Genomic DNA, 23,147 nt, shown 5'->3' on the forward strand with positions numbered 1-23,147 from the left:
TTGGTTGCTTCTGACAGAGCGGTGCATTTCCGTAGGTGGCTGTAGGGCCACAAGGAAGAAGCAGAGGAGCTCACATTTAATTTAACAGATTATTTATATACTTGGATATAAATAATCTGAGATGACATAGTGACAGTTTTAAAAAATATATCAAATAAATAAAGAAGGAACGTTTCCTACTGCAGCTTTAAAGTTTAACCTGCTGATTTCAATTGTTTTAGATTATTTTCTTTATTGTAAGAACTGCGACACATTAGAGAAAAAAATGTTCTACAGGTTCTTTGACAGAGTTGGTAGCTTGGAACCCAACAGAAAATGAAAGTAATATTTATGTCAGGAACAAGTTGTAGATGACTGCAAATGGACATTTTAATAAATGCGTCCATATTAGGTGCTAAATTATATTTAGTTAGGTCGTACATATTGATTAGTCAGTGCTTTTTCCCTGGGATTTTTACATTTATTTTATTAATGACTGGTCAGTATTCACTGATTAAGTTTGTTTTTAGTATTAGCTGGAAAAGGTAATAGCAATTTAGGAATGTCATTGGTGGCAACTACTTCTAGCATTTAGCCAACTTCAGCCTCTTGATTATTTGTTATGCGAGTTTAGATAGCATTGTTTATATTTTATATAAAAACTTAGGCAAAAAAAAAAATCTATTTAGAAGTTCCTTTCATATTCTTACAGAGTTCATTCTGCTCTTCATTGAGTAAACTTCACAAACTAATATTAGCTGGTTACTTATTTAATACTTTAGTTTCCACACCGTGCCTGTCTGCATTTCCGTGAATTGAAATATTTCCGAAGACAGAAGTGGGGAAAAGTGCAGCAGCCTTTCTTCAGTCAGCTGGCCACCAGTGCAAAGCAACATATGGTGTTTCTCCATGTAGCTGGCTACTTTAGCTCTTTCTCTAACATTCAACTGTAGGAGTGGTTTTTAAAGGTTTGGTGCCTTAGCAACAGTAACCAGGATGTCGAACTGCTGTTTATGCTTCTGCTTTTCCCTCACTGCTCTGCTGATTGGCGTTTCCCCACATTACTCAAACAAGACCATCACTAAAGACACTCAGACGCATCGATCCTTTCGATTCATGCGCATCGATTGATCTGCTCCCTCCACATCGACCCCATCTGTTTATCTCATCATTAGGATTTCTCCCTTAAACCCACCCACAGCTTAAGAATGACCACTTTTTTTTTTTTGACATATGATGCAGCTGTGTGGCCTCTGCATATATTGACATCATTTTCACACCATTGATTTATTTATTTGTTTTTCCCTCTGGTATTTCCAGGCTCTTTGGGGGGTCTTTTCATGGACGGGGAGGACTCCGCCACGTCAAACCCTGTGGAGGATGTCAGCAAGTGGAGCGTGGAGGATGTGTGCGGCTTCATAAGCAGCCTGGCTGGATGTGCCGAATACGCACAGGTGAGAGCAGACAGGAGGCGACGGAGGCCAGGGGCAGGCTAAAACCACAGAATAGTAGTAATAACAGCAGATAGTCTGAAGTGTATTTTAAGGTGAACGTCCTTCTGTTGAGGTGGTGACAGGAAAACAAGTTTTCAGGTTTAGTGGGAATGTGTGCGGACGCATGAATGCTCAAGCTTTCTTTCAGCAAAATCTGTGTGTGAATGAGAGAGATCAAGTGTGCATGTGAATCGAATGTTTGTGTAAGCATCACCAGTCCAGCATTTGGGAACAAACATTTTAAATCTTAGTGTTTGTAGAAGCTGGTAGCACTTTGAGACGGGCTCAGTGGTGGAACGAGAAGATCAGATTTTTGAGTTTCAAACCATCATTGATTTTCCAGATCCAACTTTTCACAAATTCCACAAAAGGAAAGTAAAACAAACAAACAAAAAAAGAAGAAACAGAGGTACAAGACAAAGGAGAAAGGAAAACTGAGTTCCTCCCAGATGGCCGAGCTTCTCACCCGTCTCTCAGAGAGCCCAGACACCCTGTGGAGGAAAACCCATTTCGGTTGCTTGTATCCGCAATTTTGTTCTTTCGGTTGCTACCCAGAGGTTATGATTATAGTTGAGGGTAGGAACATACATGGAGAGCTTTGCCTTTTGACTCAGCTCTCTCTTCATGACAACAGACGGGTACAACACCTGCATCGCTGCAGACGCAGCACCAATCCGCCTATCGATCGCCTGCTCCACCTTTTCCTCATTCCTTAACACCCAGACACTTAAAGCCCAACACTTGGGTTAGTTGTCCAACCCCGACCAGAAGAAGACACTAGTCGTTTCAGGCTTAAAACTACGGTCCTGGGGCATGCTGTGGTGGCGTAGAGGATTGCGCGATGTTTGGAAGCCTTGAGTCCTTGACGCGGCCGTCGCTCGTTTGACTCCCGGACCCGACGATGTTTGCCGTATGTCTTCCCCCTCTCCTTCCAGTCTACTTTCATATAAGGGAGACTAGAGCCCACAAAAGACCCCCTGGAGAAAAAAAAAACATGGTCCTGATTGTTGGAGGTGCTAATCCAACTCCAACTGGAAAGATGATTTATCATGCTTATCTAGACCTAGAAAACAGTGAGATCAACCACCAGACTGGTAGATGTGAGCGATGCCACATATTTTGGTGTCAATCCAATACCTCATTTTGATTGTCCGACAAATATCACTAAACTAGGACTAGGAGGCAATGAAGGCTTTTGCTAATTTAAAAAAAAAAAAAAAAAGTTATCCAAGCTGCCAAATTTTACACATCAGTTTTCACATAACTATCCAAACATCAGTTCTCCCATTCTGCATCACCGGTTCAGCCATTCTTTATAAACACTGATGGGTGTGCAAGGCTTCTGCAGTAGAGAGGGTGTTTTGTAGTGGGAGTGTGTGTGTGCGTGCGTGTGTGTGCGTGTGTTTGTCGGGGCTGTGGCTGAAGCGGCTGTGTCTCTGCCAGGTGTTTCGGGAGCACGCCATTGATGGGGAGACACTGCCGCTGCTCACTGAGGAGCATCTGCTCAACACTCTGGGACTAAAGCTGGGGCCTGCGCTCAAGATCCGCTCTCAGGTACACACACACCACACACCTGCGAGTGTGTGTGTTTCGGTGTGTTTGCGTGGAGCTGAGTGTGTGCGTGTTTCTGTCCTTAGGATAGCTGCTAGCATAGCGTAGCTGACCCCCCTTGAACTCGCCTGCCCCTCAAACTGCAGCCTCTCTTCTTCTTCTTCTTCTCTCTTAAATAAAGTGAAAGTCAGCGGCGTGAAGCTAATCGAGCTGTTCTGACACTCGTGTTGGTCTGCTCAACTCCACAGGTGGCGCGTCGTGTCGGCAGGCTCTTCTATATGACAGGATTTCCTCTGGCGTTCCCGTTTCCACCTGCCGTGCTGCGCCCCCCGGATCGGGACAGAGACCCCCCGCCCGCGGCGTCTGAACCTCCGCTGCCCCTGTCTCTGTCAATGCCGCATCGGCCCACCTCAACCAGCAGCAGCTCTTCTCCGTACAGCGGCCCTACGGCCGGATGCTCGTCCCCCAAACAGGAAAACGGCACCGGTTCGGCAGTGGTGGGGCGGTACGAGGCTAAAACGCCCTCGTAGGAGCAGACGCGCGGATGTGAGCAAACCAGACTCGCCGACGTTTGAGACATTTCAAATCGACGGTGAAACATTAGACTGGAATAAAAGACTAGTGGAAAGAGTCTGCAGTGGCTTGGAGACGAGCAGAACCCAAAGAAACTGGGCTGGAAGGGAGAAATGCGAAGTGACAGAGGAGTGGAGGACGAGGGGCGGGGGGAAAGGGAGACAGCTGGTCGCAGACGGGCTGCCAAGAAAAAGAAGCAGAGCCCTGCCACAGGACGCGACATTCTTGCAAATCAGACAGACACTAGCGGAAACTCTTCTCTTCTTCCTGGGCAGGAGGAAGCTCTCCTCACTCACTCTGTGTTTCTCCTGAATCCAGGAATTAAGAGCAATGCGTCTCCCTTCTTCTTCCTTCCCTAAGGCCAAGCAGCAGCGTCACCCTGTGCTGAAAAAGCACCAGCTCCCTCTTATATCACTGCAACTATGCATTCCACTGTCCTGATACCAAAGATGACCGGACGTGTGGAACATGAACTCACCATGTGTCTGCTTCTTTTTGCATTAATGGCCCCACAGGGAATTGCTGAGGTTGGGCCTCGTACAGCGGACTCTGAGGTAGACCCGTCATTCACTGACGCTTATCCCAAAGGGAGAAGCCTCATGCAGCTGCATCTCAATAAATTCAAATATCATTGAAAAGTTCATTTATTTCAATAATTTGATTCAGAATCTGAAAATCGTATGGATTCAGTAGATCAGTACTTAAATAGTTTGTTGGTTTAGATCCAGCGATGTCAAGCTAAGTTTTATTTGGGGCGACATCAAGTTCATGAATGTACTGAAAGAGCCAGTTGTGACAAAATATATTGATAAAACGACATTAAAGTGTTAAAATATGAATAAATCGGTGTCTGGATTTGATGACTTAATACGGGTTATCTTTTCGCAGTGATATAATTTGGCTAAATACAGAGAAACGTTCGTTGACTTCATGAAACAATGTTTAGGCACAACTGTTTCTGTGAAGGCTCTATTTGTGTCTCTCTTTAGGGTTTATAAGGCCACTTAAAAAATTATGGAGGGCCAGATTTGGCCCCCAGGCCTCATGTTTGACAGATGATTAGCTTACAGCTAATGAAATCCAAACCCCCCCACCCCCCTCCCCACGAAAAGAATTCAATACAGAAATGCAAGGCTGGTGTTATAGTTGTTACCTTTGCAGAGATTTCTACCACACTTTTTCCCTCCACTCAATTTTCAATTAACATGCTTGGATACAAAACTCAGGACAACCAGTTAATTTTTTTCTTCTTAAAAATGTTTTTGCTGGCCTGAAAACTGAATTATGGATTTTCATTAGCTGTAAGCCAAGATAAAAAAACAAAACAAAATTTTTTTTTAAATACATTTGTAATTAATTTATATGAAGTTCCTCTTGTTGAAATTATAGAAATAAAACTTTTTAATGATATTCTAGTCTATTTTGATGCACAATTTGAGGACAACTTATCAGAGATGGAGAAACCTCAGAGGACGTCTACACTTGTACTCTTGTGTTGACTACTATTAAAGTAGGACAAACATGCAAAATTGTACAGAATTGCGCTTAAGATGAAAATATTCTGGTGGTACTTTTTGTTTAACGTAGTTGCACGAGTAAGAATTTATTTACTGACAAATGTGACTTGCTGAACTTTGGTGGTACTTTTGTTCATTTTCTTAAAAAAAGAAAGAAAAAGTATAAAAAAAAGATGCTCAAATGCTAACCCAGCATATAAATATGAGGACAAAAATATTTATAGCATTTTGATGTAGTAGATAAAAGCAGATTATGATATGTATTAAAAATCAGCCCTTAAGATGGATTCCAAAGATAACTTTTACTTTGTTTTCTCTTGGTTGCAGGGAAAAAAAAAAGGCACAAGAAGCTCTTAATGCAAGTGTTTTGAATTTCTTATGGATTTTTTTTTTAACTATAAAAAGCAATGAATTAATAAAAAAAAAAAATGTTCTCTAGATTTCCCTTCAGAAGTTTTGTTTTCATCCTATTTTTCTATTCACCACAAAGGTGAAATAAATCCTACAGAAAAATACTCTGCTGTCTCTTGTGTGTTTGGTTCTGTAAAAATGTGCAGAGCGGGGAGGGGGGAGGTACGTTGTCTCCTGAGGTGTGTGTGTGTGTGTGTGTAGAAGGGGGAGGTGACCCATGAGGGGCACAGTTCAGGTCAACACCAGCTGTTGAAGTGTGAGGTTCAGCCGCAGGCCAAGGCCTCCCTGCCTGTGGGGGCAAACCTGACCCTCTTCATACACACACACACACACACACACACGCACACACACACACACCAGCCTCACTCACACTCACCTTCCTCCTTCAAAGCACCACGCTGTGTTAACTCTGATGGGACTTCCCTGCGCTTTAGGCGAGCTCCTGCGCCAGGAGCTTCTGAAATCTACTGCAGAGGAAACGTGACAGGCAGTTGTTTAATCAAATCTGTTTTGTGGCTTTAAAACGAATCCACAGTGCAGCGCTAGATTCCTGCAGTATCACCTTCAGTTTAGCTGTGAATCTGGAGAAAATGTGCAGAGAAGCCCCAGATAGAAAAACCGGTGTAGTAAACAAAAAAAACTGAAAACGCTGCGTCTGAGCATATGAATACACACAGGCGGAGGAGACAGTGGACCGGGGGGGGGGGGAGGCAGCAGTTGGCACACAAACAGAACAGCCTGTGTTGCAGCTTCACCACCTGGGCAGAGTCTTGGCACTGCATCAGACGGCGCCCTGCCGTCCTGGCAGAGCAGCGCCGCCGCGGGGCCCGACGCCCGCCTCTCCACGCCCTTCCTTTGGCCCGGCTCAAAGCTGCCACAAAATAGCTCCCTCTTTTAAAGCCTGAGGGGAACTGCAGGTGAGCACATGTGCAGAGGATTTACTTCCATCCATCACACACCACAGCCGATTCAAACTTTTAATAATAAGAATAAAAAAAAAAAAAAAAGGGGACTCAAGGCACCACAATCTGAGGGTTCCCGAACATTTTCTGGGTCAATAAACTTACATTATGATCTTATTTGTTCTGTACACATGAAGCGATACAAAATTCTGAAGTGGAAAGTCCAAAAACACGCAGTGAGCCTCAGCGTGACGAACTCAGAGGCTCAGTCTTCGTCAGACAGCTGCAGGTCTTCGACCACGTCTTCCTCTCCCTCCGCCAGTTTTATCAGAGCAGCAGAGGAGAGCGGCTGGGGAGCCCTGGAGGCTTCTTCATCCTCCTCATCGTCAGCTGGAATATAAATTAAGACATGTCCTTTAAAATCTCAACCCCGATACACAAAACCATCAACAGAAGATAGGTGCTAAATGGTGAGATTTTATTGTTCAGTATTGCATTCAGAGTCGTCTAAAGTCCCTTTATAAACTGTATTTTATTTTAATGTAAGGTTGGCCCGATCATCATTTCTCATCTCTGACTTAATCTATGCAAGTTAATACTGTTATTTATTTTTATTCTGCATTTTGATTTCTTTAATCTGACTAACAAAAACTAAGACTAAAATGATGTTTCCTCTTTTCCCAAATTCATGTTCTTCAATACTCTGATGACAATTGTGCACATTTACTGCTGTTTTTGACCCACTAGATGAAACTAATTTGAAGATCAGATGGAAATAACCTCAGTAAGGAAATAAACTAACCAACCAGCCTCCAGGTTCCTCTATTAACCACATTGAAGTAGCAGAGTTTTGATGTTCCTGGTTCTTCTTTAACCTCCCCAATGAGCCACTAAGGGACTCTTGGAGTAATTTTGGTAGAGCAACACTCATCAGAGGCTCATTGTTTCATTATTTGTGGTTAGTGGCTTTCACTGTGGTTTCCTGGAGTCCCCAAACCTTGAAAACAACCTTCTAAGCCCTTCAAACAGTTACTTCGTTTGCAACCTTTTTTTGAATTTTCTATACATCACAGCATGAGGCGTAATTTTTTGATGAGCTCCAGTCTGCTTCATGATGTCAGACACGTTTGTTTTAAGATGTTTCTATAGATTCAGCAGTAATTATCTTCAGGCTCTGGTGAGTGAAATTTAAAACTCACTGTCCAAAAATGGTGATAAACAGCTATATTTAACAAAGGAAAACATTTATATTTCTGCATATGTTCAGGTTGATTTGAACCGCATTGTTCCGCTCAAACATCATCCTCATTTGGAAACCACAATTAGTGTTTCCTCAACTTTGTCTAATATTGAAAGTTGCTGATCAGAAAACATGCAAGTATGACAGATGAAAACTGAATAAATCTGTCCCTCACACTTCTGTTTAATGCATAATGACATGAATAAAAATTTAAATTACACATAGAATTATTTTTGATTAAATGCAACAATAGCCATGAGAATATTCTAGTAATGTTTTTTTAAACTCATATTTCTATTTTTCCTAATTACAAGGATTCAGGGATCACAAACTGATCAGTTCAGAATAATCCAGCACAATCTAAAGTGTTCCTATCTGCAGAAAAAGCTGTGATGAGCATCTCTATTTGTCGACTGTCGTCTCTAATCGGTTAATGAAACAACTTCCTGTCTTACTTCAAAATAAAAGCATGTTTCAAAAACCCTACCCTCCGTATCAATGCTGAAAAACAGCAGCTGACCCTTACTTACTTCACCTGACTGACATTTTGGCAGCAGCTAATCAGATCTTCAGAAGATAGATTTCATTTTGCAAAACAACCCCCCCCCCCCCCCAAAAAAAAACAAATAGCATCTTTAGATCTTGTTGGACAACAAATGAAAACTGGCAAATAGCTCACATAAACTATTATGTTTGTAACAGCAGTAAATGAAACTGTCAGACAGTGCAGTGTCATTTCTCCCACTGATGTATATCAAAGCTATGGCTGCAGTGCCTCAGAAATGCTTTGCTAAAGCTTGCTAGCATTGACACGCCAATTAGCCACACGCTCATTCCCTTTAATTTATTATTTTAGCAAGTTAGCATTTTCCTAGAACTCCAGCTCTAATTGGTTAGCGTGTAAATGAGGTTTACAGCAGCTCTTTAACTTGTAAAGATGAAGTGTTAGAAACATCTTAAATAGCTTTAACAGCAATAGAAAGCAGTGAAATAGATTTATTCTACTTGACTTTCTTCTTAAAATCTTATTCAGTTTTAATGCTGAAAATGAAGCTCGGATTTGTTTCTCATTTTAAATCATTTCTGTATCCGATACATTTAAAACTGCAAGGCCTGTATCTTAATCAGTATTTACGATGCAGGTTCCAAAAATGAATTAAAAGATCTAGAATTTGTGCTGAATTATTGGTAGAGGTGAGCTTATCGATCGGCCACCGATCATTATCGGCCGATTTCCATGAAAAAGTGTATGATCGGTGATCGCCGATTACGGTCTCTTGTTACCGATCACCTGTATCTCATTCACAGGCTGCGTGTGCAGCTCATCTCCTCTTCCCTTCACACTGCGCAAGTGTGTAGCAGGAAATCCTGCATCTTGCGCAGGATTTAAGTTAGAGTGTGGAACTATAACGCTCTGAGAGTGAACGGGGACGTTTGCGTGTTGTGGTTGAAATTTACCGCGGGGGTAAAGCACGTCAAAATGCGTCAACACAACGAATCTAATGTGACATTTAAAAAACAAGCACTTGACGGAGTTTGTCTACATCAAGGCTCAGTGCAGCAAAAAGGGACAGCCGGACCGGAGCGGCCAGTAAAGCAGCGCACAACTACCAACACTCGGCCGGATTAGCATCACGCTCAGAAAGCTAAAGAAATAACCTGAAAAATAATGTAAAGTCTTTGAGCTGGCAGTGTAAGACGCTGGTTCTTCTCTCGTTGTTGAACTGCTGCTACTGGCAGTAATATTTCACAGACGTGGCGCCGTTTCTGCTCCACCTGCAGTGACCTCTGACACTGAACCTCTGCAGCATGTAACTCCAAAAAAAAAAGAAAAGATTTTAGATATGTATTAAAACTTTCGCTGTCCAAGACAGATAATCTCTGAAAAAAATAATAGATCTCCTCTGCCTCCTCCTTTGTTCTGCAGAATCAGAACCAGCATTAATCAGCTAGCCATGCTATCAGGAAGGATTGTTTATTTTGATGCAGCCTGTGTTTGACTTCCAATGAATGTTTCCTTTTTTACTTGACATTATTTGATATTGGCTGATTTATTTGACTCGTGTATAATTTACGGTACTGAAAGCTTTACTATTAAATATTATGCAACAGGTTTTTCAGTCTTTTTGACTGAATAGCTACTGTATTTTGCCTGCAAGAATTTTGGCATGTTTTATGCCTAAATTAGGTGAATTTATTGCCAGATCATTTTTTAATTTTGTCAGATCACATGGCAGCATTTATACCTAAAGCAAAAAAAATTTACAGTCAATCCAGGTGATCAGCAAAGATTGGTGATCGGCAGAGATTGGCCTCATTGGTGATCGATATCGGCAGCAGAAATCTTGGTTGGAGCAACACTAATTATTACATTAGTATTTATGTGTATTTAAGTAAATTTATTTTCAGTTGTATGTAGTTCATTTCTAAAGATCCAACCCTCCTTTGGAAGAAGAATTTAAAAATAAACTTATGTTTCATTGCAGCGTACTCTCAAACCTAGAGAAGGACCTTTAATTTAATTTCCATACATTAGTTAAATTGGGAAAAGATTAACTTGCTAAGAAATCTTGTTTCTTTTCTACTGTCACGAATGTGACTATGTGTAGTTTGTTCAAGTGTACTGAGAATTACAAAACAAAAAACTCTACATGTGGAGCATGAGGGCAAAGTCCCTCATGCTCACTGTAAGGCACGGTGGAGGATCAGTGATGCTGTGGGCCTGTTTCTCCTCCAAATGCCCGGGAATCATCTTTAGAGATCCCAGTGGCACCATTGGGGTTTTTAAATACCAGAAGAACCTAAATACAGATCTGGTTGAGTCATCATGGAGTTTTCCAGTAAAATATTGGTGCAATATTGGCCAAATCAGCAGAGAAAAGTCTCAGTTCTGGATCAAGTGGCATCTTGATGGGTTAAATGGGGAGTAGTGGGAAATGGTACAGTCAATCGGAGGACCAGTAACTGTGCATATTTGCCTAAAATGAACAAAAATCCTTTATTTTACACATTTATACTTGAAAGTTTAATAAAATGACTGAAATAATCATCAAATAGCCAAAATAAAACGTTTTTTATTTATTTGTTTTTTGACACCGATACTATAACTGACCTGAGTCTTCCTCCTCCGACCTTTCCTCGTCGCTCCCGTCTGACAGGTCCTCATCTTCGTCTGATTCTTGGTTGCTCTTCTTACCTGCGAGAAAATAAGAGGCAGAAAAAAGAAAAAAACATCAAAGTTCGCTGATTTTTGTCTCGCGTTTCTTCCCTCAGATGCTCCTAAAGCTTGCACCGCCGCACCGCTGACGTCTGAGGACTTTGGAGACGCGGATATGTGGGCCAGGTATCAGAGGCAGCTGGAAGTGTCTATTTCCTCCTGAGATGGAGCTGAGAGTCGATTACAGGCGCCGCTGCCGCTGCTGCACAAACACCCATGACAGTTTACTACCGGCAATTTCAGACATCTCCTGCTCACGGCCTAAATATAGCAAATGAAGATAGCAGACACGTTCCAGAGCTACAATCAGGACGGCAGTGTGTGTGTGTGTGTGAAGTTTGGAGTTCTTCTGAACTTGTCCTCAGAGGAGATTGTGTGTGTAGGTGTGTGTGCGTGCACATGTGTGTGTTGTCTTGCCAAAGGGACAGAGCGGGGTCCACTGGCTTTGAAGTTGGAGACGTGATGAGAGGCTGACGGCGTGATGGAGAGAGAAGCAGCGCTGCTTCCTCTGTGTGGAGCTCCACACACACACACACACACACACACACACACACACACACACACACACACACACACACGCACGCAGAGAGATAAACAACGTCTACTGAAGCATCAGGTAGCGCTCTGCTCCCATCTGAATTAGAGACAACAAACGTGCGCTCACTCTTTGAGGCTCACACGCCGCACGCAGATTTCCGCAGTGCTGCCTCAGAGCTTTGCCCCCAGATGACCTGGATGACTTATAACCGCCACTGAATCATCAGTGCTCGCTCCTCTCCCTCCCCCGCTTCTCGCCAGACCCGGCCTGGACGGCGGAGTGGCGGCCGTGCGTTCAGAGGGAGCCGCCACCTCTGGCTGTTCCAGCAGCCTGCTTTGAATTAGAGCCCCCTCCCTGCTGGGATGCAAGCCTGTACTTCCTGTTAGCGGGGAATTTCAGCTCATGCGTGTGCGTGTGTGTGTGTGAGCTCGCCAGCAGCGGCCCATCCGTTTGTGGGGGCTCTCCCTACAATGAGGTCCAGATGCATTTAAAAAAAAAAGAAAAAAAAGGAAAAAAAAAAAAAAGGAGAGAGAGAGAAAAAAAGGAAAATTAAACCCTGCCACAGCCTCCTTCTTTCCTCCAGAGGGATTTTTCTGGTTGGAGCACGTCCGAGCGCTATGCTAGGCTGTGGGAGAGAGGCTCCAGCTGCATGTGACCCGCCGACGACCCCGTGCGCTCAGATCGTACGGGGAGTTAAAAGGATGAGCCGGCTCCTGGTGGAGGGGCAGCGGAACAAAGCGTCTGATAAAGCAGAGGTTTTAATTTCCACAGGAACAGCCTGGGAGGACGTGCTTAGTAAACGGCGACACACGTGATCTGGACCATGGAACCCAATCTCAAGGCAGAGCAATCAGAGGCAGCCGTCGTCAACCTTTTAACTTTGTTTTCCAGCCTGGTGTGACAAAACACTGCCCCCTAGAGGCTGAGATCGGGACTCCCCCTGTCAGAGGTGGTGAGGTTCGGACTGAATCGAGTTTTCAAAGCGGGACTTTCCTTACTTTTGATTTTGAGTCCCGTGTCGCTGTCGTCTGAGTCGCTGTCGGACTGGAACAGACCCTTGAATTCCTCCTTGTCCTCCGCCTTCCTCTCTTGGATCTTCCTGCGTTTGATCTCCGGCAGGTCCAGATCCTCCATCTTTACCAGACAACACATAAAAGACGATGGTGTTAACAAGGATATTGCTTCCAGTAAAGAGGCTCCGCCATTCAGCGTGACTGGTTTATGATTAATGCACAAGAGCAATTGTTGTGGGGAACAGTGAGGTTGACAGCAGAGACGAGCCAGAAGCCATTCACGATGACTGAGGCTGATGTGGGCGGGGCTTTTAACAAGATTATTACCCTCTCTTTGCCAGAGATCTCCAGCTGGATCTCCTTCTCCCTCAGCTTCTTCCACTGGCTGTAGTATCTGGTGAGAGGAGTCCCCTCCTGCTGGGTCTGCTTCTCCCAGGCCGCCTGACACAGAGCACACACATGGCGGACATATTGAGGCGTGGACGGGAACCAACAGAGGAAAACTACGCAGAAACTTTCTAAAGCCGTCAGCAGGTTCACTTAAGCCCTGAAATCCTCTTAAAATACATCGCCTTGAACTTTTTTGCATTTTTGTATTCATTCCCGTTTGACTTGGATTCTTTGTAGAACTACTTTTCTCTCAAGTTACAGCTAATTTATTTATTTTTTTTCTACCAAGAGTTGCTCTAATATCCTGCCCATATTATGCTTTTAAGAATTGATCTTTTTCCCGCCACATCTGATATTTTACATGGAGGCCGGAGTTGCGCATTTCTAGTTTCATCTGCATGTTCTTCTAGAGCAGTCTTTCCCAACCCTGGTCCTCAAGGCAGCACTGCCCGGCATGTTTTAGGTATTTCCCAGCTTCAGTCCAGCTGATTTCAATTGATGACTGATTAACAGGCGTTTGTTGAACTGCAATCAGTTGCATCAGGCGCATTAAAGCAGGGAAACCTGACCAGGGTTGGGAAACACTGTTCTACATCATGGATCTGAAGTCTTTAACATCCCAAAAGAGATTTTTTTTTTTTTCCCCCCCTCAGTCTGGTTGAATAAATTTGAGTCAGAGCAGCAAATGACACATGAAAAACACCCAAAAAAATCTTATAATTTTTCATGGATATTTACTGTTGGAGACATTTGTTGTTTTTCAAGAGCTACAGTTTAAGTATTTGTGTTTTCAGGTTTTAAAATATTTAAGAAAAACTTTTTCATGGATTGCTGATTGGGTATATTATGTGTTTTTTTTTAAAAAGCACAGTTTTAAACCCGAGGACATTAACAGCAGATCTAAAAAATATTACTGGTACTAGTAATGTCATTTTTATTATGAAAACATATCATTCTATTAAAAAAAACCTGAAAATCTTAAAATCTGCATTTGTTATTCAGTTCAGTCCTTTTTTTGATAACGGGACAAAACATATTAATGAACATCATCATGTAAATACATGAGATTATAAACATGTAGCTAATTTTAGTCTCAGCTGAGACATATCTATTTTCAAAACATGAGTTGGTTCTAACTGCATTTAATCAGATTCTAAAATTTATTGATACTCTGACTAAACATACAGTGGAGAACAGATTAAAAATAATTCAGACAGCGCAGAACGATTTGGGGGATATTAAAAATCATTCATTGGAATTTATTGTGACAAGAAACTTATCACAACAAATGATAAAGATCCGGTAAATCCCAACCCATATGGGAGTGAAATCGAGTAAAAAATAAAAATGCATCCAGTTGTTTATATTTGCATAAAACTTGGAAAAACATTCTTCATTTCCTTTCCCCTCCACAATTACTTAGTACTTTGTGTTAAAGCTGGTAAGTGGCGTGAATACATTTGCGAGGAACGGTCTGAGTTTTAAAAGCATCTTCACAGCCCAGAAGAAACAGAAGACCGACTGCAGAGGGATGAAAGGAGAGATCTTCTCCATCTCCTAAAGGTCTGCGTGGATGATATTGAATAGAACCAATCACATTATCCGACCGACAAACCCAATAGAGCGAGCAGACTGCAGTTCGGTTCAGCCTCAACACATTTATCACAATCTATGGCTATTAAACATGAGCGACACCGACATGCATTGGGTTTTGATACACAAACTAAACTATTTTCACAAAGTCCAGAGAGAACCCTGGCTAGAACATCCACTCTTTGTTGCAATTCTCCTAAATATAAATGTGGCATCAACTCGAAGCCAAGTCACGTAAAAACATTCATGTATGAATTGATTTGTAATATAAAGCCATAAAACGCATACAAACAAAATGCTCATCAATGCAGCCATGCTGCTACATTAAAAGCCTTTAAGAGCTTTGAAATAACCGCAGGATGATTTCTCAGTTTAAAAAGCAAACTTTCCTGCATTAGCAGCCGCGATGCTCCTACACCTCCTTCCTAAACTACAGCACCACCCAGAGGAAAAGTCTTACTTAACCGTCTGTCTAAACCAGTTTAGACAATTGTTATATTCTAGTTATACAAAACAAATTTAAAACTGTCATTTTAGAGGATTTCAGTTATTTTAGTAACTACTACTACTAACAGATTTTGCTGCAAATTAAAGCCTTTTGCCATTGTTAGTGTTTTCATACTTTATATATATATAAATATATAAAAGCCAATTGCGTGTGTGGAAGTCTGTTGAAACATGAACACCTCTCAGGGCTATAAAAGTAAAACCACAGAGCTACTGATGCAGATCATACATGGTCAACAGCTCAGAGCCTTAAAACAACAAACGTGGTACGGAGATAATGAGGGACACTGATCAAACCAGCAACATTTCAACAGACAGTAACGTTGGCTCTGATGTGCGTCAGTCTGTGCCCCGTTTGAACCTCAAAAGTTACATGTGTCATAACCCAGCAGTTAGTTCAAAGTCCACTAAATGTGACAAATGGTTAAACCGAAGTGGCAAGCGACCGATGAGAGACGGTCGCTTGCCGAGGCAAGCCGCAGCAGAATATGCTGAAATTCGAAAGCATGATTATTTTTTTTTACCAGTAGATCAAACCAAAAACGGCAAAACTCATTACAGATGCAGATTAATAAAATCTTGAGCTGTAAAGTGACTAGCATCACTCTGCAGATGTACCCAACCAAGTTTTACAAGACATGAGACCTTTTTAGGAAAAAGACGTGAAGAACTAAGGCTTCGTCTGCACAAAACCACCGGCTTCCAGTCATTTACACATCAGTCACTTTGGCTCAGACGTTCCTCACACTTCAGACACAGCTGTAAGAGTGACACAATAACAGGATATTACAACAGTCACAGGTTTCTAGCAACAAATAACAATTAAAAGCCTTAAAGAAGGTCAAATGTGAAAGAAGTGCATGCCCTGGGGTTCCTGGGGATTACCTGAACCAAAGCAGAAGGTACAAGTTAATTTGAGAAAAATAAAACTTGTATCACTAGCTGCCTGTGCATTTAGAGTTCATTTTAAGATTCTTTTATTTGTTTTTAAAAGTTTAGATGAACTTGACCCATTTTACCTCTCTGAACTGCTTAACCCAAACTCTCCAGCTCAGGTCAGCTCTGCACAGCACCTTGTCGCAGCTATTGTTGTTTTAAAGTGCTTTATAAGTGAAGAAGTAGTACTGTTTGAAGTAGCATTAATTTCAGAGGTCAACGTTTACAACGTTAAATAATTTTTACAATAATTCCTCATAAAAACATTGTGTAGCCTCACAGATACACTGTATTTAGGTAAACCAGTGGAGGGACCCTCAGCTGCTTCCTCCTAATTTAACAGCTCACGTTTTGGAAGCTGGCTGGCCGTTACTGATGATTTCAGATAAAAACAATGCGGAAAACTGTAAAATGGAGGCAGGCTAATCAATCAGATGGCAAATAAGTTGTGTCAATCTTATTGATTTCTTTGTATTATTGACTTTGGCAGGGCAAACACTGCCAATAACAAGGAGGTGTGTCTGTGCACAGTTCAGACATTAAAGGGGCAGCCTATGTGATCTTACAGTCTCATTTCAATGCAGCAACTACATGCAGGGCGTCCAGGCAGCGTCTGTGTACTGTTCGATTGGAAGTGTGCAATCAATCAGGTGGAGTTTAGTGAGCAACGAGCTGCTTGGCAGGACGTCTCAGAGCAGAAATATCTGTGATCATGAACCGTCTCCACCACGTATAGAATCATAGAAGGAAAAACGAGCTGCTCTGAAAATACCTTTTGACCAGCAAAAAAACCCCCCCGAAAAATTCTGATTCAGAAAAAGACAAACAAACAAGGGAAACAATCATATTGGAACCTCCGCCACCGACCGCCCTGATTTAGAAAAATTTTAATTTTCATCAGCAACAGAAAAAAAACCATGTTGCAAAACCTTTATCATTAAGAGGCATAATCTTTAAACAGATTAACAGACACCATACTGACCTACTGCAATGGCAGCCTGGTTATGGTAAAATCTCTTCTGATTAATATTGATTTAATTATTATTAAAAACTGATTAGTAAGAGAGATTGGAGAAAAAATTGTTTGCTCCCAAGATAAATTCTCAGCAATGTCTTTTTGTTGGACCTTCCCTTAAAATGATTGATATTTAAATGTATTTGTATATCATAAACAAACAAAACAGTCTTGTGAAAATTAAGTGCAAACATGAAAAGAAAAGAAAGTTCACAAACCAAGTTTTATGTATATGCTAAAACAAGCAACTTAATGTTAACCACAACTACACAAATTTGTTTACATTTAATGCAGCTACTCAAAGATCCTATTTATGCATCTCCATTCCAACTTATTTCACGAAGCACAACAACTTGATGCACAAAAGTTCACAATATGAAAGACGTAAAAGTCAGAAGACAGTTAAAAAATAAAAGCATACCAGTAAAGTGGCATATTAGAAGCTAATGTTAGTCATCTGAATGTGATCTGTTGAAATTATTTAGATCTGAAGAAGCAGTTGAACATTATTTAACATTAGCATGTTAGCGAGTTTTAGAACAAGAACTGCTATCGACACAAAAGCAGAACTAGTAATGCCTGTTTGGCACAAAAAGAATTTAAAAGATTTCATTCAGATGGTCTGTCTGTGGAACTCAGTTTTAGTTTCTGTTACTTTTCTTTTTCCAACACGCTTTTCAAAAACTTCTTATATTTCTGCTACTATGTGGGCTATTCTTTAACAGGTGTCTCTGTTTCAGTTCTGCTGGTTTTTTATTTTGCGTTCATCCTACGTGCTCCTCTCATATCTGGCTTTTGTAAGAGTTTGGAGCCAAAATTGACTTTGGACAATTAATCTGAATCCTACACGGTTTTTTGTGACCTTTAGAGGAAACAACAATGACATGATTTGCTGGTGTTTTCATGTAACTTTTCCTACTTGAGCAGGATTTCTTGGTCTGATAGATGATGCTGACTTCACACATCCAAAAATATATACTAAAGCACATTATGCTCAATTGAATACGATAACTATAAATTATTGGCACTGAACTGGTCAAATTTCTGCCTCACAACAAAAGCAGAGGGTGACTGAGACATCAAACAAAATATGTCATTGGATGAATGAGAGCCATTCTTCTGAGTGCGATTTAACCTCATAACATTTTATTTTCTACGTGAATATGAAAATTGATGTGACAGTTTCAATATCAACTTTCTAAAACGTGTTGCACTAAAATGTTTTAGTATTTTCTATCTTACTTGTATACCTGAAGCTTGTCTACCTTAGTTTAAAATTTTAAGCTCTGTGAAACTTTACAAAACACAATTTTAAGAAAATAAATCCTCTTCCTCCTACACCTCCTGCTGTACTCACCACGGCGGCAGAATCAGCCACTCCGAAGGCGGCCTTCTGTCTCCGTCCTGTGATATAGCTGCTGTTTTCCTGTATCTTCTCCAACAGCTGCCGCATCGGCTTGGAGTAATTGGGCACTTTGCATTCCTTCAGGAAAGCTTTCAGCTGCAGGGACATGGACGAGATGCATGAGGGAGGAAAGAAAAAAAAAGGAACCAGCAGAAGAGATGATCCTGTCTCCTGATGAGCTGCATTCAGGCAGAGAGTTTGTGATTGTTTCCCCTGAGGGAAGCAGATTCAGCCTTCGTGAATCTTGCATACAGAACATAAACCGCTGTTACGTTCTGCATCACTGCTTCTATGCTAAACTGAATGTGTTTAATTGTTGCCCTGTGGATCAGTGAGGTATAACTGTGCAGATAAGTATCGGTAAACGGGTTTCAGATCTTGATTACCTGAACAATGGTGGGCAGGGCGAGCTCAGGGAAGCCAATAGAGTAGGCCTGAGTGTGAAAGTATTCAAGCATCAAGTCATACAGCTGGTCAATCAGCCCATCCTGGAATTACAGAAGAAAAGATATTATATTTGTGCATAAAATTCAAAGTCTCAATGGCTTTGCAAGGGTTTTTCATAATTTACCCAGCAGCTTCTCTAATGCAAATGAACATAGCTGGCAGTCAGTCAGTCAGTTTTTTTTAATTTAATTTCAAGCCTTTACAAAACAAATCACAAAAGATAATATTTAGCAGTTCATAATATGCCATTATTGGCATACTGGCGTATAGATTATTAGTATTAGTGTCTATGCTAGTCAAAGCACAGTGATGGTGAATGTTCACAATCCAACATTTGTATATTTTCTGACGTTAACTCTCAAGGGAATGTTAGTATTTTAGCCAATATCAGCTAACTGCTATTAGAGTAGTAAATGATAATGCTAATCTTAATGTTTGCATTTAGATAATAATAATCAATTTGAACATACGATAGATAATATTTGCTACTGATTGCTACTAAGTTTTAGGCAGATCATTTCGGTTTGTTGTGAGTTTATGTGGCGGCAGAGCTAAAGTGACAGCAGTACAAACAGTCCTCGCGAGCGGAGAGCGTGGGGGATAATCTCAGAGAGCCGTGCCGCAATCCTCTCTGCTGCCGCGCTCAGCTTGGCAACCTGGGGACGGTTTTAGAGCCCTGACGAGGGGCTGTCAGCGCTGCCCTCAATCCCCTCCTGAACACACCGCGGGCTGTGCGAACTACTCCTCTGATCAGCTGTTTCTTCTCAGAAGCAACCAGAAATAAACACCCTCTCCTCTTACCTTGTAGGCCTTCTCCATTAGGTTGACCTTGTTCAGCTTGAGGATCACGGCAAAGTTGATCGGTTTCTTGCTCATTCGACCCGGTTTCTTGTTGAAATCAACTTGCTGGAAGATCCGGTTTCTTGTCTTACAAAATCAAGGAAGCATGATTAAAAATACAGACTCTGAATGAGAAGATTAGAGACGTGTTATAACTCATAACATTATCCAATCAAGAAACCCAAAGGAAGTTTACGCAAATTTCCTCCAATGGTCTACAACTGTCTTAAATCTGTCATTACGTATTTTATAATGTAATATTGTTTTATTTAATTACTACATGACAAATGAATAGGTAGAAGATTAAACAGAATAACTTATAAAACCAATAAATCAAGAAACCCAGAGTTTAAGTGTTTAAGTATATTTTTGACTTTATACCTTATTGTACACTCTGTGCTCATACAACTACAAGAGTCTGAATGCAGAATGAATTGTGTGTTTGGGTTGCAGTCTCAAATCAGACCCTAGTGATCGCATGTTGATTTCATTGGAATTACTCCATCTTAAAACAATTATGTGCAAATATGCAAATTTAAACATCATTAAATTGTTTACATATCTATATTATTAATCTAGTTTTCAGTTATTTTATTCTTAAAAAATAAAGGGTTAATTATAATTGATATACTTTCAGCAATAATATCACAATTAAAATTCTCCCAAAGTTGTACATGGTCCTATTACTGGCCTACGCCTTGATGCATAAATAGGGATAATCTTGTAATTCATTCACTTTTCTCTTGGATTTAAACCTACAGTGTGAGTCTAAGAACCTGCAACACAGTTTTCTCCTTAATGTGTTCTAGTCTTCAGAAAACATGAAGACCGTTATTTATTACTTGTCGCTCAAACCTCAAAGAAAACTAGAAATCAGTGTCAACTTGAAAAAGGCTGATTGGTGCATTTCAAATATTGTGCATTGATATAAAATGAAAAGACAGAAAGTGTAATCTATACACTTTTGGAGTCCATCAGAGTGTGCGACACACAGCAAACGCGTTTTATTAGCTGTATGTGGACTGCTATAACAGTAACCAGGTGACATGGGTTACTCAAAAGCTTAGTTTGCAAAAGTACATTGAAGCTAACGTGTGGGCTATTTGTCTACGAGCTTTAGCTTCCACATCTGCCCACAGTGTGCAAGTGAATTTCTGTTTTTTTGAGAAACAAGCTATTTCTGACTCCCAGTGAGAGAGTGTGTGTGTATGCGTGTGTGTGTGTGGTCGTTAATACTCTCTGCGTGCGCAGCAGTGCAACGCTCCTGGCCGGTGCAGTCTGTACAAACATAGGATGTGGTGGCGGTCTGCGGGGGAGCCAGGGGGAAGTGGGAAGGCATGGGCCAACCCTGGTGCGATTCTACACACACACACACACACACACACACACACACACAGCTACAGAAGCAGGAAGCTCCAAATCATACACCCCCCTCGGAGATATGAGAACACACACAGGCACAGGGGCACGGGAGGAAAAGGGGGAGTGCTTGTGCTGCTCTAATTAAAACTGCAGCAGCACACCTCAGCCTGCCTTTAACAAGAAGGGAACAGTGAGGGAAGAAAAAAACAAAACAACAAAAAACGAAAAAAAGAGAAACACAGGAAGTGTTGTGCGTCACAAATAAACACAGCTTGCTGCGGGGAGTGGCGAGGGGCCTTTGAGAGTGCGTTGGAGGGGGGGAATTGGGCCATAGGCAAAGAGGATGTGGTCTGCACAGCGCGTTAGGACCAGAGTGTGAACCACAACCGTGCCTGTGTCGCTTCGGTCAAACTGCTGGATGCACGCAAACACGCATACGTAGAGCCAGCAGTGACCACTCCCTGGTGGGCCGAGCCTGTTGTTGCCGCCAGCGTGCTGCTCCCATCCAGAAAAACCACAACAAAGACCCGCTGTGTGTGCAAACACTTTGCAAACTTTCAGACACAAGGCGAACCAGCGCATGTGAGCACGTGATTAACACCTGACCCAGAGAAAAAGCTGTCAGTTGGTGACCCTCGATTGGTCTGATAACAAAAGGTGCCTCGAGCGACAGGTTTCCTCCTGAGCTCCTTCGGTTGTAGCCGTTGAGACCAAGATGCACTTCATGTGTCACTGATGTTTTTCCACAGCCAACCACCGACGGAACATTTCATCACATCTACCTTTTCACTGTTTCCACTTGAGACAGAGACAAGCGACGCACTATTGTTGGTTCAAGATCATTTACACCCTCTGAGGTGCTCACACAGGGTTCTGATGGCGAAAACCTGATTTCATAGTGCTGGAAACAGACTTTCACTCTGAGGTTTGGGTGGTGATTCCTGGGTTTGGGGGGCTTACCTCGAGAAGAAAAGGCAGAACAGGCACAAAAGTGTTGGTGCTGCTAGAAAGCAAGGTGAGTGCTTTGCAGCAGTGCATCCTCAGAGGGTAATATCTGGAAGTCGGCACCAGTCTGAAAGCAGAAAGAGCAGTCAGTGTCGCCACCTGCTGTTGGAAAAATGTGTAACAACAGGATGGATTCACCAGACTACTTCAATGATCAATAAATGATTTAGACATTTAGGTTGTAATCCCTGTGTTTGGAGAGCTGAACCATAAAATAAACAACTTCAGTCTGCCTCATATCCATTTTTATCCAGTTTCAAAGCTTAAAAGTCCCTCTGGGGAAGTCAAAGCTTTGATGTTACTACTTTGCTAGTGCTGATATTTTTCTTAAATCAGAAAAGTTTAAAAGTAAAAATATTTACGTAAGAACATGAGTTAATGCCACTGAGCATTTTGCATTCTAAATCTGATTCCTTCATTATTCTTCTTTTTGGAAGTAAATTTCGATTTACCACTTGACACTGAATTTACCCTCCATCCTAAAAACTACAACAAAGTAGAACAAACGTGAATCTAAAGGTTTTAAAATCAGATCCAAGTTAAAGTAAGTACTACAAGGTTAGTTGGTCTAAGTAGTTTATTTAAATGTTTACAGCACAATCCAAATGTGTTTTTTAAAAAAAGAAATTATATCCAGCAATGCATGCAAGCAATGTATTTCATTGAATCATTTTAAGTCCTCTAACTTCTGATTTTTTTAATGTCTTTTGTCTGGGTATTGATGCTGTGCAACATTTATGCACAGAGTCCAAACAAATATTTCTATTGCATTCTGCCAGAGACCACTACAGGAAATAAGCAGAAAGAATGCCATCTAAAGCTCTGCCCAACAAAGCAACTCATTCTAATGATGGACTTTAACCAAGAAAAATGGAAATAATTTGGTGCCAAACGCCACCTGGTGTTGAAAAGTGAAACTTCACATGAGGGATGTTAGTTTGCAATTCTGGAAAAACTTACTTATGTCTTGCATTTTATTCTTTAACTAAAGGATATTTAGCTTTAAAAAAAAAACACCAATGCTTGGTGTTTTTTTAAATCAGGCATCGTTTCCATAACAGGAACCACTTTAATCCAGTGTTTTCCATACTTAGATAACCAGTGAGGCATGTTTTAATTCACACTGAATCAAAAATATTTTGAAATGTTTAAGTTACAAGAAAACAAACTCTAATAAACCCTACTAACCAAGTACCAAGTGTGGTTTATTTTG

The 23,147-nt window shown here is 41.3% G+C and overlaps 2 protein-coding genes across 11 annotated transcripts in view; one reads left to right on the forward strand and one right to left on the reverse strand.

The window, feature by feature from the left end:
- samd11 (sterile alpha motif domain containing 11) overlaps positions 1 to 5,628 on the forward strand; it is a 105,919-nt gene extending 100,291 nt beyond the window's left edge. For 7 of the 8 annotated variants that reach the window (XM_044122517.1, XM_044122508.1, XM_044122527.1 and 4 more), the window contains 3 exons: positions 1,300 to 1,433; positions 2,916 to 3,026; positions 3,272 to 5,628. In XM_044122517.1, coding sequence (XP_043978452.1) covers positions 1,300 to 1,433; positions 2,916 to 3,026; positions 3,272 to 3,553 — 527 coding nt within the window. In that variant the 3' untranslated portion in view covers positions 3,554 to 5,628. The remainder of the gene's footprint in view (positions 1 to 1,299; positions 1,434 to 2,915; positions 3,027 to 3,271) is intronic. The other variant, XM_044122486.1, reaches the window with a different exon arrangement.
- Positions 5,629 to 6,487: 859 nt separating this feature from the next.
- Positions 6,488 to 23,147, reverse strand: part of noc2l (NOC2-like nucleolar associated transcriptional repressor) — a 33,894-nt gene continuing 17,234 nt past the window's right edge. For all 3 annotated transcript variants that reach the window (XM_044122569.1, XM_044122550.1, XM_044122560.1), the window contains 8 exons: positions 21,890 to 22,001; positions 19,529 to 19,642; positions 18,667 to 18,768; positions 18,233 to 18,376; positions 12,762 to 12,875; positions 12,420 to 12,555; positions 10,779 to 10,862; positions 6,488 to 6,816 (listed from right to left, as the gene is read on the reverse strand). In XM_044122569.1, coding sequence (XP_043978504.1) covers positions 6,692 to 6,816; positions 10,779 to 10,862; positions 12,420 to 12,555; positions 12,762 to 12,875; positions 18,233 to 18,376; positions 18,667 to 18,768; positions 19,529 to 19,642; positions 21,890 to 22,001 — 931 coding nt within the window. In that variant the 3' untranslated portion in view covers positions 6,488 to 6,691. The remainder of the gene's footprint in view (positions 6,817 to 10,778; positions 10,863 to 12,419; positions 12,556 to 12,761; positions 12,876 to 18,232; positions 18,377 to 18,666; positions 18,769 to 19,528; positions 19,643 to 21,889; positions 22,002 to 23,147) is intronic.

The sequence above is a fragment of the Gambusia affinis genome, linkage group LG01 (genome assembly GCF_019740435.1).
Source record: "Gambusia affinis linkage group LG01, SWU_Gaff_1.0, whole genome shotgun sequence".
In the NCBI taxonomy this organism is placed as follows: domain Eukaryota; kingdom Metazoa; phylum Chordata; class Actinopteri; order Cyprinodontiformes; family Poeciliidae; genus Gambusia; species Gambusia affinis.